We start from the raw sequence: 20,990 nt of genomic DNA, 5'->3' as shown, positions 1-20,990 counted from the left end.
TTAAATTACATTAGTACAGTGATCTTCATAATCATGCAAGGAGTGGTAAATAAAAATAACAACTTCCATAAAGACTGCTTTTTTTGGTTAGGTGCTTTGGCATATCTGGCAGGCAAAAGGAATCACAAAAGTATATGCAGTACTGAAAAACACCTGGTGATCATCTGATCTGACAGAAAAATATACCCTGCAATCAGAAGCACAATTGAATCTAAAATAGAAAAAGCAGGGATAAGAATCTTGATAACCACCTTTAAGAAACAAGATTTCTTGGTTCATATCTTCAGTATTCTAAGATCTACAAAGCCCCTGGTATAATCAACCTCCTTCTTCTCCTGCTGGAATGAAGGAAAATAAATAAATAAATAAATCACTTAAGTACAAGCTCTGGCCTGTACTCAGAGACTGCATCTAGTGTCTCACAAAGACAGACACTAAACAAAGAAAATGAGTGGAGGCAGGATGGAGATCCAAACTGTCTGAATTGCATAACTCCTCCAATTCTTTTCCAGATTCCCTTGAAAAATGCACAACAAAAACCTCCACATCTCCAATCGACTTTGACTGAGATACAGAACTAAAAGTAGGTTTGCTTCTATGCATGGTTCTCCTCCTCTTACAAATTACAGGGATGAAATGGAATCCATTTTAGGAGCAACACCCTGACAAAAACAAAAAAGGATGGGGCAGGTGTGGGGGTGTGTGTGACAGGACATGGGACAAAAGAGGATGAGGAAATGCCTAAACTGTCCACTGTGCAAGATTCCCAAACGGCTATCACATCCAGCATCCTTGTAAGTAGGGCTGATCTTCAGGCCACTTACAGCTGCAGCTGAAACTCATTTGCATGTTTGGCTTTCCAAGCCAAGCTGTTTGATAGGCAGAGCTTCCAGAAATAAAAGTCCATCCATTTACTAGTTATTGTATGCAAAGACTGAGCAAAGGTGTTACAGATACTGAAAGGGGAGTAATCTTTTAAGCCTAACTGCTGAACGTGTGCACTTAGTATAGGATGCAAAGTGCGCTGTTTTCTTCATAGTAGATTAAAAACTCTTAGCCTAACCAGTGCCAAATATTCTGAGTTATCAGACTATTAAATTAATCCACAAATAAAAGTCACCCACTAAAACTATCCACTAAATCAATTCACTTGTAAAAGTAACAAAAACCACCCTTAGTTTCAGATCAAACAACTCTGTGAAGCAGCAACAAGAAGCAAATGAGCAGTTAATAGACAATATATCCCTTTTACAGCTTCATTCCAAGAATATTTGAGAACATCAGGAAAAGAAAAAAAGTGTTTTAACATTACCATTACAAGTGGTACTTAGTCCTCAGCTGCCCTGCTTGACAGATCTCACAAACCTGAATATTTTAAAGGCACTCAAGGAAAAAGTCTCCCAAAGGTTCTACTACATGTTAGATTTCTAGCAGACATTCAACATTTGCAGACTGTTTCATTTAGTCAAGAACAATGCTGAACCTAGTGCTGCAAGAAATCAGTCATTTTAAGAAAAGTTAGGACCCTCAACCAAATGTTATTTCATTTTCCCATCACTATTAAAGAAGTAACCCAGAAACACTCAGCAGACTGCCCAGGGTTTTTCCCAGCCCCACCAGAAGCATGGATTCTGCAGGCACAGATAAGGTTACACATTGACTGAGATTACATGTACAGAAAACAATCTTTTCCATCTCCTTAGAAAGTACAGAGAGCTACAGAATTAACTGCTTTATAGCCTTCAAGCTCCTCTTTCTGTTATAAAAGCTCTGCCCTTTCAAAAACATTAACACAGACTAAAATTCAATACGCAATTCCAAATCAGTGCCAACAACAGCTTTAGACGTTAACTTATGTATCAGAACAAAAAAACCTCTAAAATTTGATAAAGAAAACAGCAGAACTACTTAGTCAGATAGGAAATGTATTCAGTCATCATCTCTTCTACCATATGTCTACAAACTTTGCTGTACCACCATCTTCTTAAGCAGTGCTTACTCTACTGAGCAATACAAGGTTACGAGAGTGAACACAGAACAACAGATGCAAAACAGAGGTGGCTCCTCACCAAATCCATTTATGTGCAACTTTACAGGTGGAACATAACAGAAGGATTTCTCACTTTCCAAACAAACTCTTGAAGTCAAACACTGAAGCTATAATACAGCAAGAGGCACATTCCTCCTTCAAATTAGTTATAGAAGATCCTTACGCACTACCTGATAAAAACAAGCTTCCTACAATCTTGCAAACAGTACTTCAGTACACACATACAAGGATGAACACAACTCCCTTTCAGCATCTTATAACAACTCCCAGAATGGGGAGATGCTGGATGCTGGGAAATTTCAATAGCTCTCTGATGCAAGCTAGGAATTCAAGAGAAATCCACTGGGTGCATTCTCACTCCAGCTGGAAAATTATAAAAACAACTCAAGAGTAAAGTCCTACTCTGAGATTGACAAGAGAAAATTTTTCCAGATAACTGGCCATTATGACCAAGTAAGACCTGCAGCATAATGCCAGACTAACATATGAAGGAAAAAGAACTTCTGTTTTCTTTTGGTGTACTGTGGACTCAAAATTAGACCTATTAATGAAATCACTTTAAACATCTGCTCTGTCAAAGATAACAGTAATCAAACCTGAAATTCAGAAGTAGCCATAATTATGAAGACAATTTTCCAGACAACAGAATGTTCCTGCTTATTCGCCAGGAAGATTAAATAGAAAAGGCTAATCTTCAAAATCAAAATATATTCTTAAAAGCCACTAAGTCAAATTTGCACTTATGAAGCCATTTTGAATTTAGAAAAGTAAAAAGCTATCTCTAATCTACTAACAGTGGAAGTATTAACTGGCTTAGGCATTAGGATACGTGTAGAGTTCCATGTATCTGGATTTTGCCATACTTTGTCTGGTATAAACCTGTTGAATTCCAGCTCTTAGGTCATCCCATATCTGGTCAAGACCAATCTGTTTAAGTCCATGTGGGTTCTGACTCCTATTTGATGACATTTTGTATTTCCTGTAAAGTCTTCCAGTGCAGCAGCCTGAGATCTGCTTATTCCTCCATCAGAATCACAAGTCAAGTAACATTCTAAACTCAGTTGCAGCAACTCGGTGAGATATTCTTTACATACAAAGAGTGATGTTTCCCAGGAGGACAATCTGCAAAAGGAAAAGAAAACATGCACGTTACATGACAGTCCAAACTCATTTACATTGGAGAAAAAGATACAAAATTAATTATTTCACTGAAACATCTTCATTTACACAGATAAGAAATCCATGATGAGATCTGAAATACCAGAACCAAGGAAAATAATTTTGCAATTCAGCAATCAACTACAAAATGTGACTGTCAGTGCCCAGATCAGTCCAAAGCCTGTAGGCACTTAGGCCTGTGCTGCTGACAACAAAACCCTAACGCCAATAAGAAAACCTAACAGTAAAAATCTTTCCAAGCAGCAGACACCTTGTGCAAAAAGCCTCCCTACACAACAGTAAAACTCCAGTATTTCCAAACAACTCGGGGTTCTGTGGTAACTCGTTGTTTAACATGCATCCTGATAGATATCCAAGATTAACAAGATACTAAACCCAACCATTTTTCTTCAATTATCAATAATTCTTCCAGACTTGAGATTCTATTACAGGTAACCTGAAAATCCAAGATATTTTGGAAGCAGGGAATTCTTCTGTCTGGTAAATGCATGCTTACATACATTTTTTTTGCTAAGTAAATGAACACTACTTCCTTCAATGTCATCCTACCAGCAAGAAAATATGCAGCCAATAATGGTGGGAAGAACGAACAGCTAATAGAGTGCACAAAATAAAGACTGCATGAATTGTGAATAAAAGAATAAGATACTAAGAAAATGCAGAACTCCCATGAGTGCTTAAGTGTGTCTTTGTGTGACAAACACAAGGTTTGGGAGGTAATGAAAGGATAGTTATCAATTCATCAGCCACGTGAAATGACAGGGTAGGAAAACAGTCACCTGGAAAGGATTACTGAGAATATCAAGCAGCCAAGAGCCTTTTTTAAACAAGTCCTTAAAAATATTTTTCAATTTTAATGTGTCTCATCCACCATAACAACAAAATTAGACAACACCCAAAAACAACAAAGGTAACAGGATTTAAAAAACTAACCCACAAGTAACAGTTGTAGCGAGTCAGGATCAACTTACTCTTACTGCAGCCTTTCTATATATAAAGGGGGCTTACAAGAAAGATGGAGAAACACTTTACCAGCAACTGTAGTGACAGGACAAGGGTCAATGGTTTTAAATTGAAAGAGGGTAGATTTAGATTAGATATAAGAAAGTGTTTTATACAATGAGGGTGGTGAGGCACTGGCACAGGTTGCCCAGAAAAGCTGTGGATGCCCCATCCCTGGGAGGGCTCAAGGTCAGGTTGATGGGGCTTGGAGCAGCCTGGGTTGGTGGAAGGTGTCTGTGCCCGTGGCAGGGGGGTGGAACTAGCTGATCTTGAAAGGTCCTTTCCAACCCAAACCATCCTGTGATTCTGTACCCTACAGCCCATTCACTGAAATACTCAAAACACAGTGAAACATGATGATGGTTTTGCTATGCTTCTGTAGACAAGAATACAGCTTTATGCTAAACCTGTAATGGAGCCTGCTGGCCAAGACATGTATGAACCCTTCCATAATTTCAAGGGTAGTATAGGCTGAGACCTGATAAATCCTATTATTTGGTTTTGACCTTTCAGGAGCTGAAAATAAAGATATTCCTTCAGGATCTACAGTATGTGATAGGTGCTTTGTCACAGCCACTTCTAGTCTATTGTATATTCTACTCCAGTTTCACAGATTAAGTATTCTGTTATACCCTCCCTGATATCTGCCCAATTATTTGTAGGACTTCTTTTCTGCGTTTTCTCCCTGACCCTAAAAAGACCAGATAAGATTGAGACAGCTCTTCAGGATTCTTAGTCAATGACTGCCTTACTGCAGTAACACCTAAGTTACCACTCTTCATAGTCCTTTACTATACATCACCCATAAGGACTTAAATCTCACGCTCTTAAGTAAAATCACTGAGAACTATTTTCATTATGTCAATCTGAGCAACAAGTACTGTCTCGTTTCAATCAAACATAAACTGCTTCTGTAGATAATTTTTCTTTTTACATGAGCAATGATTACATAAAAGATTAGGTGGAAAACCAAGAATTCAATTAATATATATCTTATAAAACATACACTTAAAATCCAACCTTGCCATTCTGTTTCTAAAATTACAGCAAACTGGTTGTTAAAGACACGTCGGAATAATGCTGCATCATGCTTTAGTGTAATACAGATCATACCTTGTTTGTATTGAACTTCTTTAATTTCTGGAAATCGAACCTGCTGCAGTACTAATAACGACAGACTTTCACAACCAAGCAATGAAAGCCAGAAAGAACAAAGGTCCACAAGTGGCCACTTGCCTCTACTGCAGGAAATGCTCTGTGCATGTTACACACCCACAGTCTTGGACTATGACCCTAAGTCAGCATCGCAATACAAAGCAAGAAAATTCAATGTCTACCATCCAGGAGAGAAGAAACTTTTCAGTTCCTGAAATTGGGTACTATTTGAACTCTCCACAGAAGCAAGAGAAGACACGGTTACAAATCTACTTATGACTACAGTATGTGTAAAAAGTAACTGACCGTTATTGTCTTACTAATCTGCAAAAAGCAAGCAGCCTAGAATGAGAGTGCATTATAGTAAAAATACTTCGGCATACCAAGGCAAAAATCCTTCACTGCTGTCTAAAAGTTCACAACAAAAAGCTAACCCCTTGCTAGCTAGCAGAAATTGTAACAGGTAAAACAGCTCATAACTGAGCCCAGGTCCCTCCCCAGGCAGCCTGCAGAGAGAAGCTACAGCCAGGGCTCTTACTCAGACATCTCTCAGAGTGCCTGTCAGAGGCAGCCACCCTTCCATTGCAAGCCTGCCTGTCACTCAGCAGATGTGGATCTTCCCCCTCTATAACAATGGAAATAAACTTTCTTCCCCAACTAAGCATCTCCTAGTTTTTATGTACCCTGGTGCATCTACAAATCCTATCTTTTCCCAGAATCTTTTAAACTCAAGGTATTCACACTGTACTAATTTTCCCTCCCCTCCCCTGAAAGTAACCCTTGGTATTTAAATCAAGATGTAGCCATTAAAAAAACAAACCAAAACATTAAAAACAATGTCATAAGAAAGAAGTTAACTTTGATTATTATTTTCTCATGTAGTCCACTACATAGACATACTCTTTATAAGCAATAAATTCACTGCATTTGACATCACCTTGCTATCCCTCGGCTGGCTTCCAATTTGAATTCTGCAATTAAAGACACAAATACACAATGACAGCATCACATCACTAACTTCCTAGACTCAAATAATTTACTGCTTCCAGTCACTAACTAGTTAACACAGTTGGGAAATAAAGCAGTAGAGGAACAATGCTACAAACTACTAGGTTTTTTGCAGATTTAGTCATGTGCAGAAAAACAGAAAGGTAATTATTAATATAATATCTTAATAGGAGTAAAGTTTCACTACATAAGAATACTTTAACTACTATAGCATATTTATGAAGCAACCATTTAAACTTGGTGGCTAAACTAAGCTATGGTCTTACATGTACAGAAAAAGGAGGGGTAAAACAAGGCTTTGTTACTCAGTACAGTTGTTACTATACACAAACACAGTAAAAATGTGATCTAAAATATGAAGTCTATTTCATGTGAAAAATCTAAGTGTAGTTTTCAAAGGTATTTATGGGATTCACACACAGAAAAACTCTCCTAAGCAAAAAGTTCTGGAAGGTCAAATCTGGCCCACAGTACGGACAGTTATCTCTTTACCCAACATCCCATTTGCTAAACCTACAAAGAGGGAGAAAAGAGAGGTTAGAAGTCTATGACTTCCCAGTGCCCAGGCTGTCAGCAACTGCCAAGAGCAAGGCGCCTCCCCACCCAAGAACCATGCATTGCTACAGGTGAATTAAAACATTCACATTGTCATAACTTTGTATCAGTGAGATCTCTCACTTTCCTGTGGGCTGTACTGTTGGCAGGACTACACGCACATCAGGCTTGAACCGTACTTGTCACCATACTTTCTTGCCCAAACAGCTCAAACTTGCTGGTGACCTGCTTTGTGGACAGGATCACTTGCCTGACTTGCAACATCCACTCTGTAGCTCCAGACCAGAGAACACAGACTTCATCATATCTTCAGGACCAGCTATTATTACATGGAAAAAACCCCCATCCCTGTAGTTTCCAGCTGATAGATACACAATTTGAAGCTGAAGTATGACAGTGCTCAGCGCCACCCCCGTCTTTCAACCCTGCATTCAACTGTAATTAAAACACTGTCAAACAAAACTGTAATTTCTGCCCATGCTAATCGTCAAAAGGAGGTAATATTTCTGCCAAAACTTCAGAACAGCCTTGAACGACAGCAGGAAACATTAAACCCTCCTTTTCATTACTGGGGGACACAAAGCATGGCACACCTCATATGCAAGGAAACACATCACATTTTGTTTGACCGATCGTCGAGTAACAAACAGTATTTTTTTGTAGATATCCCACCTGAGTAAAATTATGTGTATGCCAAATGAGGCCTACAGGGAAATCTGAAAGCTAACCCTACTTTTATCCAAAAATCCTAATAAAAAGAACTAGATGTACATCATCTCAAGCCATCTTCTGGAATGACTACCTCATTTTTACTTCCTAATACAACATAACTTTCAGCTTCATGGCTCCAAGACTTATGCATCACCTGTTGTCCTCCCACAACCATTTATTTTAGATAGCTAGCTTCAGTAATTACAGATAGAATTTGAAGCTGTCAGCTTCTAAGCCTAGTAAAAACTTAGAGGTCCAGAGCAATGTTTTCCAGCTAACACGAGAGCCCGGATAGCATTTTTTTAATGACATAGTAGAGGCACAGGACCTAGACTTAGTCATTTCCAAGTATTTAATCCCTTGTCTAATTTCAAACATGAGGAGAACATTCTTGTCACGCCTAATAGCATGAGCTGGGTGACCAGATTTAATCATACTAAAACCAAACACATTAGGGAAGAGAAGTAAGTTTCACTAATAAGCTATGGTGGAATGAATGCCATTAAAAGTAAGCTTAAAGACCTTCAGTGTTACGAGGTTTCCAAAGTTTACAAGTGTGTATTAAAAGTCAGAATCTCACCTTTGCCTCAGATCCATTTTCTAAAACAGAACGCAATTTTCCCAGCAACAAAAATACAGTACAAGTTCATTTGGACACTGGCTGTCGTTTAACGACTTTTGTAAAAAGTGGTGCAGTGACCATGTTCACCTGAATGGCTACAATACCCCTCTGATAAATGTTTAATCTTTGGCTTCAAAACACAAGAAAAAGGAGTAAGTTTAATATAGCCACACACTTAATGCAACATGAAGCTCCTCTTGCCAAACTCTTTCCTCCTCATTTTTCCAGCTTGATTCCTCTAACTTTATCCTGCTCTCCTGTTGCTGTATTTCAGCAAGTCCGATCCAGAAATTCAACAGATGCTCTTGTATTCAGCAAAACAGCAACACTCAATAAGGTTCCCAACCAGTTTTATTCCCTCAAAGTCTCTGCTACTGCCACACTGTGCCAAGGCAACTATTAAGGTTTTTCACCAAAGATACACAGTACCGACTGAACCAACACCCCACAACACAAGCACACTAAAGTATTTTTGAAAAACTGTAAGAGAAGCACACTGAACACTGCCTTTGTTCTAACACAAGCTGTTTGTGTATTCTTAAACTATTCTAAAACCAACTTAAGATATTGGATGCTGGTGTATACCCTAGCTCACATAAATTTCAAAATTGCTATAGTTGAAGTGACCCTAAAGTATTACGGTATTAAAATTTTTGACGAGTTTTTGCCTTACAGTAAGCATCCAAAGGCACCTCTGATTGTTTTCAGTGTTAGGCTTGATACAAAACATACCAAAAAATAAACCAAACCCCTCTCATAACCAAAGTGGTCAATTTATTATTTATATATCCTCTCTTACCAAACACGGACACTTTCACAGATAGGACACTGCAAATGATTCATCCTACAAACCAGTCATAAGATTCTTCTTGAAGTCATGCAAACACACACTTTGAAAAGGTGTGTATATGCAAAGTACAGAGCTGAGAATAATATAGCTCCCTCCACTTCTAGTTAGCTTGTAAGATACAATCTACATGATTAATCAGATAAAAGCACTGGCCAGGGTGGGGTGACATTTAAAATTTCTCTTTGCTTTCACCTTTTACTTCTTTACGTTTACAATCTATGAGCTATTTCTTGGAATTTTTTTCCCAGGTTAAAAATAATCTCTTGAATCCTAGAGAATGCAGCCTCCATTCTAGCACACATTTATGTCTGATGGAGTGGAAAGAGACAAGACAAATAATTCTGTTTTGTCCCTATAATCACCTGTACTCACAATTTATGATTTCACAGTCACTTTTTATATCCATGTACCTGCAAATGTAATTATTTTGTGTTTACTTGACTTCAGTTGAGGTGAGCATTATGAGCTCAAAACTATAGCGTAACATGGTCCTGCATGCCACATTTTACAGCACTAACATTTCTGTCCAGAAGTATTTTAGGTCACTAAATATACAGACTGTAAACTAGGGAGACAGTTTATGCACGTAAAGTGACCCAATCCTTAAAGCATGACTAGGAGCATGCATAATGACTTTAGCACTTTACATGCTACAAATGTGTAATTAACCAACATGTGGAGAATCTGTCTACAGAAGACATTTCCACTGTGCCCCCCAAAAATGAAATCACAACTACTGTAAGAAATGGTTATGCTAGAGATCATATTAGTACCAGAAGAGAAATATTAGAATCTTTTCTCCTTTTTCAATATCAAAGATATTTAAGACACAAATTGTGCAAATTACAATGCTCAGTTCCTCTGTATTATTATGAAATACTGAGTTATATGCAGTGTGAAAAGCTTTAGCTCATCTTTATTTTCAAGAGAGTTAAATTCAGTTCACCCTCATTATGACAAAAAGACAGATCTATACATGCATACACCTCCCCCTTCCAAAAGTTGTCTTTGGGTGGTAAAAGCATTCTGCACAGCATTTTTTTCTTTTTTAAGTAATTTAGAGTAGAAGCAAGTATGCTTAATTTGCCAGTAGTTTAATAACAGGTTGTTTAAATTTGGTGTAAAGTTTGAGCAGTTGCTACTTTACCTCACTGACAATGCCTTCATTCAGGGCTTCAGTGTTCTTCCCACACCCCCTGCTTTGTGTGTCACAGCTCTGATCAATGATACCTAAAGCGCTATAAGGAAAGGATACACCCCTACGTTACTTCATATGCCAATGATACAGCTGCCAGCTGAAAATATAAATCAAAAGCCTGGATGTCTTCTTCACAACTAGAAAGACACTTAAGTTCACCTTTCTTTCCACATTTAAACAGAACACCAGGCAGGTTTGCCACTTTTTCATTTATTCTTGCCTATTCTTTCACTAGTTCTTTAACATTCTTCTCTTATTTCAGCTTTAACCATGTCTTCCTTGAGCAAACAGTCCTGCAAACTTTGACAGAGACCTCACTACAGCAATGCAATAGCTAAAACAAAACACCACACCACATATGTGCCACCTAACAGACAGAGCCTAGATCTGGACTAGACCAGGTTTGCTGATGCACCGAGCAGACTGTCCCTTCCGCACTTGCAACTGAAGTAACCTTTGGTCCATATTAACAACTGTGCCAACAAGGAAAGTTTCACGGTAGCCTTACTGCATTGCCATCAACTTTGCGAATTATGGCAGCGATTACGTCCTTAACACTACTATACAGGTACATTTTTTCAGGTTTTATTTGGCCATCTTTAAGGGAGTTCGCTTTTTTGCTGTTCAAGTAATCCTTATGCACAAAGTTTGTAGACTACTCCTAAACTGAAATGCTCTTTCCAACCTGAGGTCTTGGGTTTTCCTGTGCCACAAATAGGATGCAGACCTTACTGTGTTTTTAACTGAGCCTGCAGCAATAAGCTCCATAGCTTCTTAAAACACTGATTACGCTCAGCTCTTGCACCTTGGAAAAAGGAAGGCTGCAGACTAGGAAAGGAGCAACAGTGTGCAAAGTCAAAATATCAGCGCGCTGAAGAGGAGGAAGAAGGGTTTACACAAGACAAAGGGCCTTGAATGTTCCCACTCACTCTGGCTTAAATCATATATAGATACAATCTGTGCTAAACAACAACAAACCCAACCCCAACCAAAAAAAAAACCAACAAAAAAACCAAAACTAAAAACCAACAAAACCCAAATACACATAAACCTTGAAGGACAACTCACATGGAGACCCATTTCTTGAATCATCCAGGAAGACGCAGAAAATGAAAATGAGGGAAGACAAGCCATGAAAACATGATGTTAGGTGAAGGAGAGGAGAAAAGGAAGGAGAAAAGGAAGGAGAAAAGGAAGGAGAAAAGGAAGGAGAAAAGGAAGGAGAAAAGGAAGGAGAAAAGGAAGGAGAAAAGGAAGGAGAAAAGGAAGGAGAAAAGGAAGGAGAAAAGGAAGGAGAAAAGGAAGGAGAAAAGGAAGGAGAAAAGGAAGGAGAAAAGGAAGGAGAAAAGGAAGGAGAAAAGGAAGGAGAAAAGGAAGGAGAAAAGGAAGGAGAAAAGGAAGGAGAAAAGGAAGGAGAAAAGGAAGGAGAAAAGGAAGGAGAAAAGGAAGGAGAAAAGGAAGGAGAAAAGGAAGGAGAAAAGGAAGGAGAAAAGGAAGGAGAAAAGGAAGGAGAAAAGGAAGGAGAAAAGGAAGGAGAAAAGGAAGGAGAAAAGGAAGGAGAAAAGGAAGGAGAAAAGGAAGGAGAAAAGGAAGGAGAAAAGGAAGGAGAAAAGGAAGGAGAAAAGGAAGGAGAAAAGGAAGGAGAAAAGGAAGGAGAAAAGGAAGGAGAAAAGGAAGGAGAAAAGGAAGGAGAAAAGGAAGGAGAAAAGGAAGGAGAAAAGGAAGGAGAAAAGGAAGGAGAAAAGGAAGGAGAAAAGGAAGGAGAAAAGGAAGGAGAAAAGGAAGGAGAAAAGGAAGGAGAAAAGGAAGGAGAAAAGGAAGGAGAAAAGGAAGGAGAAAAGGAAGGAGAAAAGGAAGGAGAAAAGGAAGGAGAAAAGGAAGGAGAAAAGGAAGGAGAAAAGGAAGGAGAAAAGGAAGGAGAAAAGGAAGGAGAAAAGGAAGGAGAAAAGGAAGGAGAAAAGGAAGGAGAAAAGGAAGGAGAAAAGGAAGGAGAAAAGGAAGGAGAAAAGGAAGGAGAAAAGGAAGGAGAAAAGGAAGGAGAAAAGGAAGGAGAAAAGGAAGGAGAAAAGGAAGGAGAAAAGGAAGGAGAAAAGGAAGGAGAAAAGGAAGGAGAAAAGGAAGGAGAAAAGGAAGGAGAAAAGGAAGGAGAAAAGGAAGGAGAAAAGGAAGGAGAAAAGGAAGGAGAAAAGGAAGGAGAAAAGGAAGGAGAAAAGGAAGGAGAAAAGGAAGGAGAAAAGGAAGGAGAAAAGGAAGGAGAAAAGGAAGGAGAAAAGGAAGGAGAAAAGGAAGGAGAAAAGGAAGGAGAAAAGGAAGGAGAAAAGGAAGGAGAAAAGGAAGGAGAAAAGGAAGGAGAAAAGGAAGGAGAAAAGGAAGGAGAAAAGGAAGGAGAAAAGGAAGGAGAAAAGGAAGGAGAAAAGGAAGGAGAAAAGGAAGGAGAAAAGGAAGGAGAAAAGGAAGGAGAAAAGGAAGGAGAAAAGGAAGGAGAAAAGGAAGGAGAAAAGGAAGGAGAAACTCTGGAAACTCACAAATACCTTGGGCCAGTTTAGAGACCTTAATGATCCTGCAAGGACAATTCTTACACATAACTGCTTTCCTGAAAGCTCTTACCAGCCATCAAGACTTTAACTAAATCCAACTCAATAAGCTAAACACTGATCCTACTGATTTCCACAAAGAAAATCCTGGTATGGTCTTACAGTGTACTTCAGACACAGTATGATCTCTGCCAGAACCCACAGGGCAAACCTCTGAACCCCGGGACAAATCCCCCTCCATTATAACAGCACTTAGTGCACCACAACAGGTACTTTCATACTGACCTGTTAGACACAAACAGGGATTTTCACCTGTAACAATGTCTACATACAAAGTTCTCCCATGCTCTTGGAAGGTGGTGGTTCTTATCAGTAATTTTAAAAAGTACTAATGTTAATGGGCATAAAGCAATTCTGGCTGGAGTCTCTTCCCAACAACTTGCTAATTTTATAGCATCTTCCATCTTGTTACTTTTGTAAGAGCTCAGCTGATTAAGGCAATGCGGTTTGCCACCTCAGTTTATAAATAAAGATCACGATCACACCGATTCGTCTTGCAAACAGTCTGACATTTTCAGATGTTCAAACATACCACAAGAGTATGGCTTAAATACTGAAGAGCTTCCTCCTATATTCACCATCATGCTAACGTCTCCCTCAGAAGTGACAAGGATTGCAATTATCATATAGTAGAAACAATCTACAAATCAAGGACTACTGCAGGTACTCACATTTTGTGCATCTGACAAAGTTGCTACCCTGTGAAAGCTGCCCCCTCTATCTTTTTTTTTTTTAAATCAGGTCTACATTAAGTGCACAGATACATCTACTCCCGATCTAGATTCCTACTGTGGTATAATGCTGCAAACACTGTTAGCCATGAACAGTACAACTTTTACGTATCTCATTGCAGATGCCTAAATACTGACAAGGCACACTTACTTCCACAACCAGCAAGAAAAAGAATGAGAACTTTCTTGTTAAAGCCTAGAAAGGGATTCATACATGATTTTTTCTGATTCAACCACAAAAACTGAACTGGAACTGAATTAACTCCCAGCGAAGAAATTGTATCTCACAAAAAAATAAATTCAGTATAATTTTCAACAAATTTTTAATCAGTTTTGACCTCTAATGACTGCAAAAGGTGTGCCTGCTACAGAAATGAACCAGTTTAACTTAATTTTGTAAAAGTTAAAATCGATGCACATCCTTCACAGCCACACTTAAATCCCGCTTCTTGTCGATTTAGCTTGCACCATTAAGTTTTAAAGCTAAACCTGCATTAAAACCTAACAAAAGCCATTACTTAAGCATATATCTTTTTATATGATACTACTCCTATCCCTTATGGCACTCTAGCAAATGCACACTTTCAGAGACAACAAAACTTTTCCAAAGTTATCTCTGAAAAAAGCACAGTAAGAGAACATATGTTTTCTTAAGAAAAGGCAGAAATTTTTAAAAAGCATTTTCAATTGTACAGTGAAAAGCTTCTCCTTTGGCTATCCATAAGCAAGCAAAATGTTTGCCCATGACATTATTATGATGAAAAGCAAGACGGAAAGGCTAGCAGCTATGAAAATAAGAACTATTTCCTATAACCCTCTTTTCCCCCCTCAATTCAGTCCTCCAAGCTTTACATAAAGCTTCCAGATGACAGTCTCCACTGCTGTGAGACTAGAGGAGCTGTTAAATTTACATAAGGAATTAAGTTTAAAATTACAGAGCAAAACAGGGTGAACTAAGGTCACACCAGCAGCCTTACTTCTGAACTCTAATCCACGTTAAGATATTGTCCAACCAACACAACAATACACAGAGCGACAAAAAGCCAAGTCACATCAGATGCAAATTAAAATTACAAACAAGAAGTTTCAGAGTTAGCTACGGCTGAAATCGCATTCCTAACAAGCCAAATTCTTGTTGCTCCCCGCTTTAAATTAAAAAAAAAACACCCAACTTTTGTCTACCTGGTATATTAATGAATCTAATACATGGGTCCCAGTAGCAAGACCACCAGTATCTCCATGAAAGCAGGAAAAGAGAAGCATATGCATATCTTCAAAAGATCAGTACATTACCAAAGCAGAGTGAGAAGCTCCTACACTGTAAAAACTTTTGATCATGATCCTCACCATTCTACGTGTGAATACAATATTTCCATTTCTTCTTCATAGTAACACCAAGTTTGATACATACAGCAACATAAACTAGAGCAAATCTAATGAAATCCAAAGACAAGGAACATTTTGTATCACCTTTATGTACTTCTAATTTAAAAAAAAGCAGAACCCAATAGCATTTGAACTGATAAATCTAGTACATCTAAGACCTCTGAGAAAAGTTATTTGACCCTTTATTCTTCGTACTGATGTCAAACAGTGCCTCGTACCTGCTAGACCAAGCTACGACAGTGTTCCATATGACTCCAAAACCAGAACAATCAAAGGGGGAAGAAAAGTAGATAACATTATTTTTTTCCTGAGATTTTGGAAGAACATCACATCATAGTTATCTTGTTTATTCAATAATCATAGAATGGTTTGGGTTGGAAGAGACCTTTCAAGATCATCTAGTTCCACCCCCCTGCCCTGGGCAGGGACACCTCCCACCAGCCCAGGCAGCTCCCAGCCCCGTCCAGCCTGGCCTTGGGCACTGCCAGGGATGGGGCATCCACAGCTGCTCTGGGCAGCCTGTGCCAGCGCCTCACCACCCTCACAGGAAAGAATTTATTCCTTATATCTAACTTAAATCTATTCTTCTCCACTTTAAAACTGTTGCCCCTTGTACTCTCACCACATGCCCTGGTAGAAAGTCTCTCACCATTTTTCCTGTAAGCCCCCTTCAGATACTGAAAGGCCACAATAAGGTCTTCCTGAAGCCTTCTCTTCTGCAGGCTGAACCCCACAACCCCAGCTCTCTCTGTCTGTCTTCACAGGAGAGGTGTCCCATCCCTCTGACCACTTCCATGGCCTCCTCTGGACCCACTCTGACAGGTCCATGTCTGTCTTCTGCTGGGGGCCCCAGAGCTGGATGCAGTGCTCCAGGTGGGGTCTCACGACAGCAGAACAGAGTGTGAGAATCACTTCCCTCGACCTGCCGGTTATGCTTCTTTTTACAAGTCCAGGATACAACTGGCAAAGAAGGTAGGGCAACCTTGAGGATAAAGTGCAAGAGACTGCAACTCTGGCAAAAACCTACATATGACTGTATACCAGTTTCCTGAAGTGCAAAATGGAATTAGTATTCTCCTATTTTCACAGTAGCCTTCCTTCATTTTTTCCTGAGGTTCATAGATGAAAAGGGATTTGAAAAATGTTACATTAAAGTGGAATGTAATAAATGTTTGGCTTATTTAAAAAATATGTATTTGATTTTGACCTGCATCATTTATAAGAAGAGGTGAGGTAGCAACATGAAGCAGTTCACTGTTGTAGCATCAGAGGCTGGGTAAAAAGAAAACTGTCAGAAAATTACCCATTGGGGTACATAATATTTCCTAAGCCAGTGCTTTTCCCAGCAGTTTAGTGCAATTATTCCATGATTTGGCCTCATGTAACTACTCCTGCTGGATAACACAACAAGTGTTTAAATTTGACAACGTTCCACCTCTGTAGTTAAGGGCTACAAGTTACAGCACTACAGCACGGCACATCAGCTCAAGACAATTTTATTACCAAATCATGTCTGTAACATGTCTGAACAGCAGTGTTGTAGAAACATCAATATTCAATCTGTAGTAGTTCTTCCATCAAAAAAGCTACAACTCTTAAAATAAAATAGGAAGTTTATTATATAGACAAGCTCAACAGCTCTCTAATTTTCCAACCATTACATTTTCTTGCCTTTTCCTTACTGAAAACTCTCCCTTTAACCAGTAAGGGAAACACAAGTGTCTCAGTGACTATTTAAAAAAAAAAAATAGTTTAAGTTTGCATGCTGTATAGGTTACAACTTTTACCTAGGCCTCCAAACGTTGGTTCCAACAACTTCTTTACATGGAGATTTATCTTGAAAAATACAGTATTTATTAGTTTATACAATATTTATCAGTTTACCCTTGCAAAAAAAATAATAAAATGCTAGCACCTAAAGTAGTCCATCTAACGCAAGTTCATGCATTCCTAAAGCACATGCAGAACTTCCAAGACCAAATTTTTCCACATTCTTCTTTCATCCAGCTCTGTCCAGCAAGAAGACTGTCAAGCTGCAGGCTGCTGGCACTGCCTGTGCACATCCTCCTGGCATGTCCATCCAACTGGGACACCTACCCCATTTTCTTCCTCATGCACACAGACAGACCCTGTTGGACAGCATGGGAAGTACAAAAGCACAGCACTGATCCAGCCACCTTACACTTTAATTTGATTCTGTCCTTGGTGAGTTGGAAAATCCTGGTTGAAAAGTGCAGCGATATTGGTATCCACGTGTAACACACTGACAACCTCTTACAGGGACAAACCCACTCACTTCACATTCAGGATACAAATTTTTGATGTTGATAGTGGTATTAAAGCCAGTGGGACATCTTTAAAGCTGTTTCATCCACTATAAAATAAAAAATAATAATAAAAAATCACAAAAAAACCCAAACTGCAATGCCAAGAGAGAAGACTCCAGGCATATCCAATTCACACAACCACTGACGCCCAAGATGTGACTCATCATTAAGCTGGGCCCTACTGAAATAATTGTGACTACACAAAACTAGGCACTACCTGAGAAATGCAACAGGTGAAAAGCGGTATTCTGAGATCTTAACACACAAGTTGTCAGAAAACACTTTTTAAGCTGAACATCTGAGGTAACTTTCTCAAAGGACTCAGTATTGCTTTAACAATACAGCTAGAATGTAAGAGCTTGCACCAAGACTAAGAATAAGCTAAATTAAAAAAAAAAAAGCCACCCCCAAATCAGTATCCAAATAAAAGTGAGAAACAATTTAGCTTAAATTAAATTATTTGAATTACAGCAATACACTTTTCTCATGCCAGCAGTCTAACAGGCCCAAGTTATAAGACAAGTTCAAACCAGTGTAAAAAGGACTAAGGTGGAAGAAGAATTGTTTAGTTAAATTTCAGCCAAGGAACAGGGTGCATATGCCTAATTTAGGCACCTGAACTAAGGAACTGTTCTCCACACAATCCCTGTATAGGCAATGGAAAGTTTCCTCCAGAGGGGTAATTCAGATCAGAAGCCTAGTTTAGTTGCTCTGAGCTGCTGTTGAGTTACTAGGATCTGTGTGTACCCAGCTCAAGAAATAAGCCGTTAACACTAGGCACCGAACCTGGATTCTAGTTAGGTGTATAAATTACTCCTCCATGGGACAGCTACATCCAGTGTTTCAACTGCACCTCAAATACCTGGTGATGATGCGACTGTGAAATGTAACCAATCTTAAGAACCAAAACAACTAAGAAAGACATAAAATAAGAAGTTGGGCAACAAATACTGAGACACAAGAAAAGCCACAAAGTAGAGGGAAAAAGACTTCTTTCTAGCAGAGTGGGCAGCAGAGACACAAAGTGTCAGTGCAACACAAGACACCTAACTATCCATACACAACATTACAGCAGTTCACCACAAGCACCTCTGGAGTAAAAACTATGCACCATGGTACCTATGAAGTATCTTATGAATTCCCCAAAGAGGATGCATCCCGAACACACTCCGTATCAGCTAAGTACCAATCCACAAGATATTATTACAAACAATACTTGGCCTAATTTAAGTTACACAGTCACTAGGTATTTCTGATACTCATGGACCATCCCTCCTCCTAGTCCTGCCAAAAGGATTTCCAAGACAGACTCATTTTTTCCGCAGACTAGCATCAGGGTATGTGTATGTATTAGGGGGGAGGTGTATGATTACATATGAACACATATGCTGGGGGAAAGGTGGTTGAGGAACTCAGTAACAAAACAAAAGGAAACAAAATAGGGTAAAACAAGTAAATAAACTATATCCTCTTAGTGCTGACAAGTATACAGATAACACAGCATTAAATTCCTTTCTCCTCAAAGGCACAGCTGGAGGGTTTAAATACAAAGTGGGGGAGACAGCACGTGAGCCTACAAAGGAAAAGGAGTATGTGGAAAGTATGAGGCAAGATGACAATGAAGGTCTTAATGACAGAATAAGATCAGAAGGCAAAAAACATGGGGAAGAAAACAGTCACTGGGAGCGAAAACCTGAATGGGGAAAGGTAGTAGGGGGATAATGATGGTGATACAACGTGACTCAAAGAGGGAACAAGAGGGAAAAGGATCCCAGTAAGGACAGAATTAGCTTTCAGTGGCAAAGCTATCGGGAAACAAGGTGATTATTTGCAATGACAGAAACCAGCAGGACTAGTGGATGGAGGCAAGAAATACGGAAAACAGACACAGAAAAGGTTACAGGGGGCACCTTCTCTGGTGAGGCCACAGCAGTGGGTGGCAACAAGGGCAAGAGCCTGGTGCACAGTCCTTGGCAATGACAGAAACCTGGAGAAGGTGACGAGGAGGAGCTGCGAGGAGCATCCCCCAGCTGACACGACGGTACTGGGGACACAGAGAGATCCCTCTGTGCACAACCCAGCAGCTCCTGGACAGACCCGAGTGCCACTCGGGCTCTGGGGATGGCTGGGATACAAAAAGGGGAACGGAGGCGGCACAGAGAAGGCCGTGGAGGACAGGAGGCAAGCGCGGAGCCGAAAACAGAGCTGAAGAGGTGACGGAGGAAAGCTCACAGAGAGCGAGCAGAGGCTTGGGACGAGCAGGCCCGGGGCGGCGAGGGCGGGCAGGCCGGGGACGGGGGCAGGGCGCGGGGCCGCGGCGGGACGGGCCCGGGGGCTCCGAGCCCGCGGGAGCGAAGGCAAGCGCAGGCACCGAGGCGGCCCCGGCCGTACGGGGCCCAGGGTCCCGGGGGAAGGCGGGCAGGCGGAAGGGAGGGCCGGGCGGGCACGGCGGGGGGAAGGCGGCAGGGGCGCGCAGGCCGGCCGGCGGGCAGAGCCGGCGGGGCAGCGGGGCGGCCGGCGGGGCAGCGGGGCGGCCGGCGGGGCGGGCTCCCGCCCCCACGGGGGCGATGCGTGCCGAGTGCGCAGTTAGCGGCCTCCCCGGCCCGGCCCGCGGCTCCTGGCGCCGCACCGGGGAGCGGGCGGCCAACAGATCCCGCCGCCCGCCGCGCTCCGCGGCCAGGTGCGCGCCCGGGAGAAGAAAGGCGGACGGGCGGCCGGGCCGGGCCCGGCCTCCCCTTCTCCCGCGCCCCGTGCCAGGACTCGGTGCCGGGTCCCGCTCCGCCGAGGCCCGCGCGGCCTCAGTCCAGCGGGGCCGCTTCCTCCCGGGCTGGGCCCGGGCCGGCCTCGCTGCGACACAACGCCGCGGCCTCCCCGCACTCACCAGCATCGCGCGTCCCGCAGAGTCAGGCCGCGTCCGCCCGCCCCTTCCGCCTCCGCCAGGCCCGGATCTGCCGCCGCCGCCGCCTCCCCCCAGCGCGGCCCGGCAAGCGCGGAGGCACCGCCCCTCGCCGCCCGCTCCGCCCCGGCCCCCGGCTCTCGGCTCCCGGCCCCTGGCGCGGCCAGGCCCCGCGGAGAGGCGCGGGGGGTCCGGGGCTGCGGCTGCCCGCGCCGGGAGGGTCCGCCCGCCCGCTGCCCTCCCTTCCCTTGCGGACGGGCGAGGGGCGCTGCGGCGCGTGCTGGGGGGGACCCGAGCCCAGCCGCCTCCGTCGTCCTTCAGGAGAGGAGCGGGGCAGGTCGGGGCCCGGCCGGCAAGGGGGCGGCCGCCATCTCCCCTCGGCCGCCAGGCCCCTGCCCTGCCCCAGGGGTCGTGGCTGTGACCCTCCGGCGTTAGCCCAGTGCCAGAACTGCTGTGGGGTGGGTCAGGTCAACACCATGAGACACGATAAGACTGCCCTGCGTCTTGGGTGTTCCGTGGGAAGCGGGGCTCTGCGGCCTGCCCCGCAGCCCCGGCAGGCGGCGCGGCACGGCGCCGGCGGCTTGTCCCCGCCGAGCGAGCGGCAAACCGGCTGCAGGGCCGTAGGGACTGTCCGGTGAACGTCGCGCTGGAAACTTGGCGGTGATGAAAGTGCAGCTGTCCCAAGAGCGCTGCTGGAAATCTCTCTGTGATGGTGAATTTCGGATT

At 42.1% G+C, this 20,990-nt stretch overlaps 1 protein-coding gene across 1 annotated transcript in view; it reads right to left on the bottom strand.

Moving 5' to 3' along the window:
- The window catches only part of CUL1 (cullin 1), a 55,216-nt gene extending 34,838 nt beyond the window's left edge, over window positions 1-20,378 (bottom strand). The window contains exons 1-2 of the mRNA XM_055710232.1: window positions 20,250-20,378; window positions 2,880-3,172 (exon numbers count right to left, since the gene is read on the bottom strand). Of these exons, the coding sequence (XP_055566207.1) occupies window positions 2,880-3,019 (140 nt within the window). The 5' untranslated portion in view covers window positions 3,020-3,172; window positions 20,250-20,378. The remainder of the gene's footprint in view (window positions 1-2,879; window positions 3,173-20,249) is intronic.
- Between the last annotated feature and the right edge of the window lie 612 nt (window positions 20,379-20,990).

The sequence above is a fragment of the Falco cherrug genome, chromosome 4, assembly GCF_023634085.1.
Source record: "Falco cherrug isolate bFalChe1 chromosome 4, bFalChe1.pri, whole genome shotgun sequence".
NCBI lineage: Eukaryota > Metazoa > Chordata > Aves > Falconiformes > Falconidae > Falco > Falco cherrug.
The sequence above is the reverse complement of the archived record's forward strand: the minus strand, read 5'-3'. Positions and strand labels throughout refer to the sequence as shown.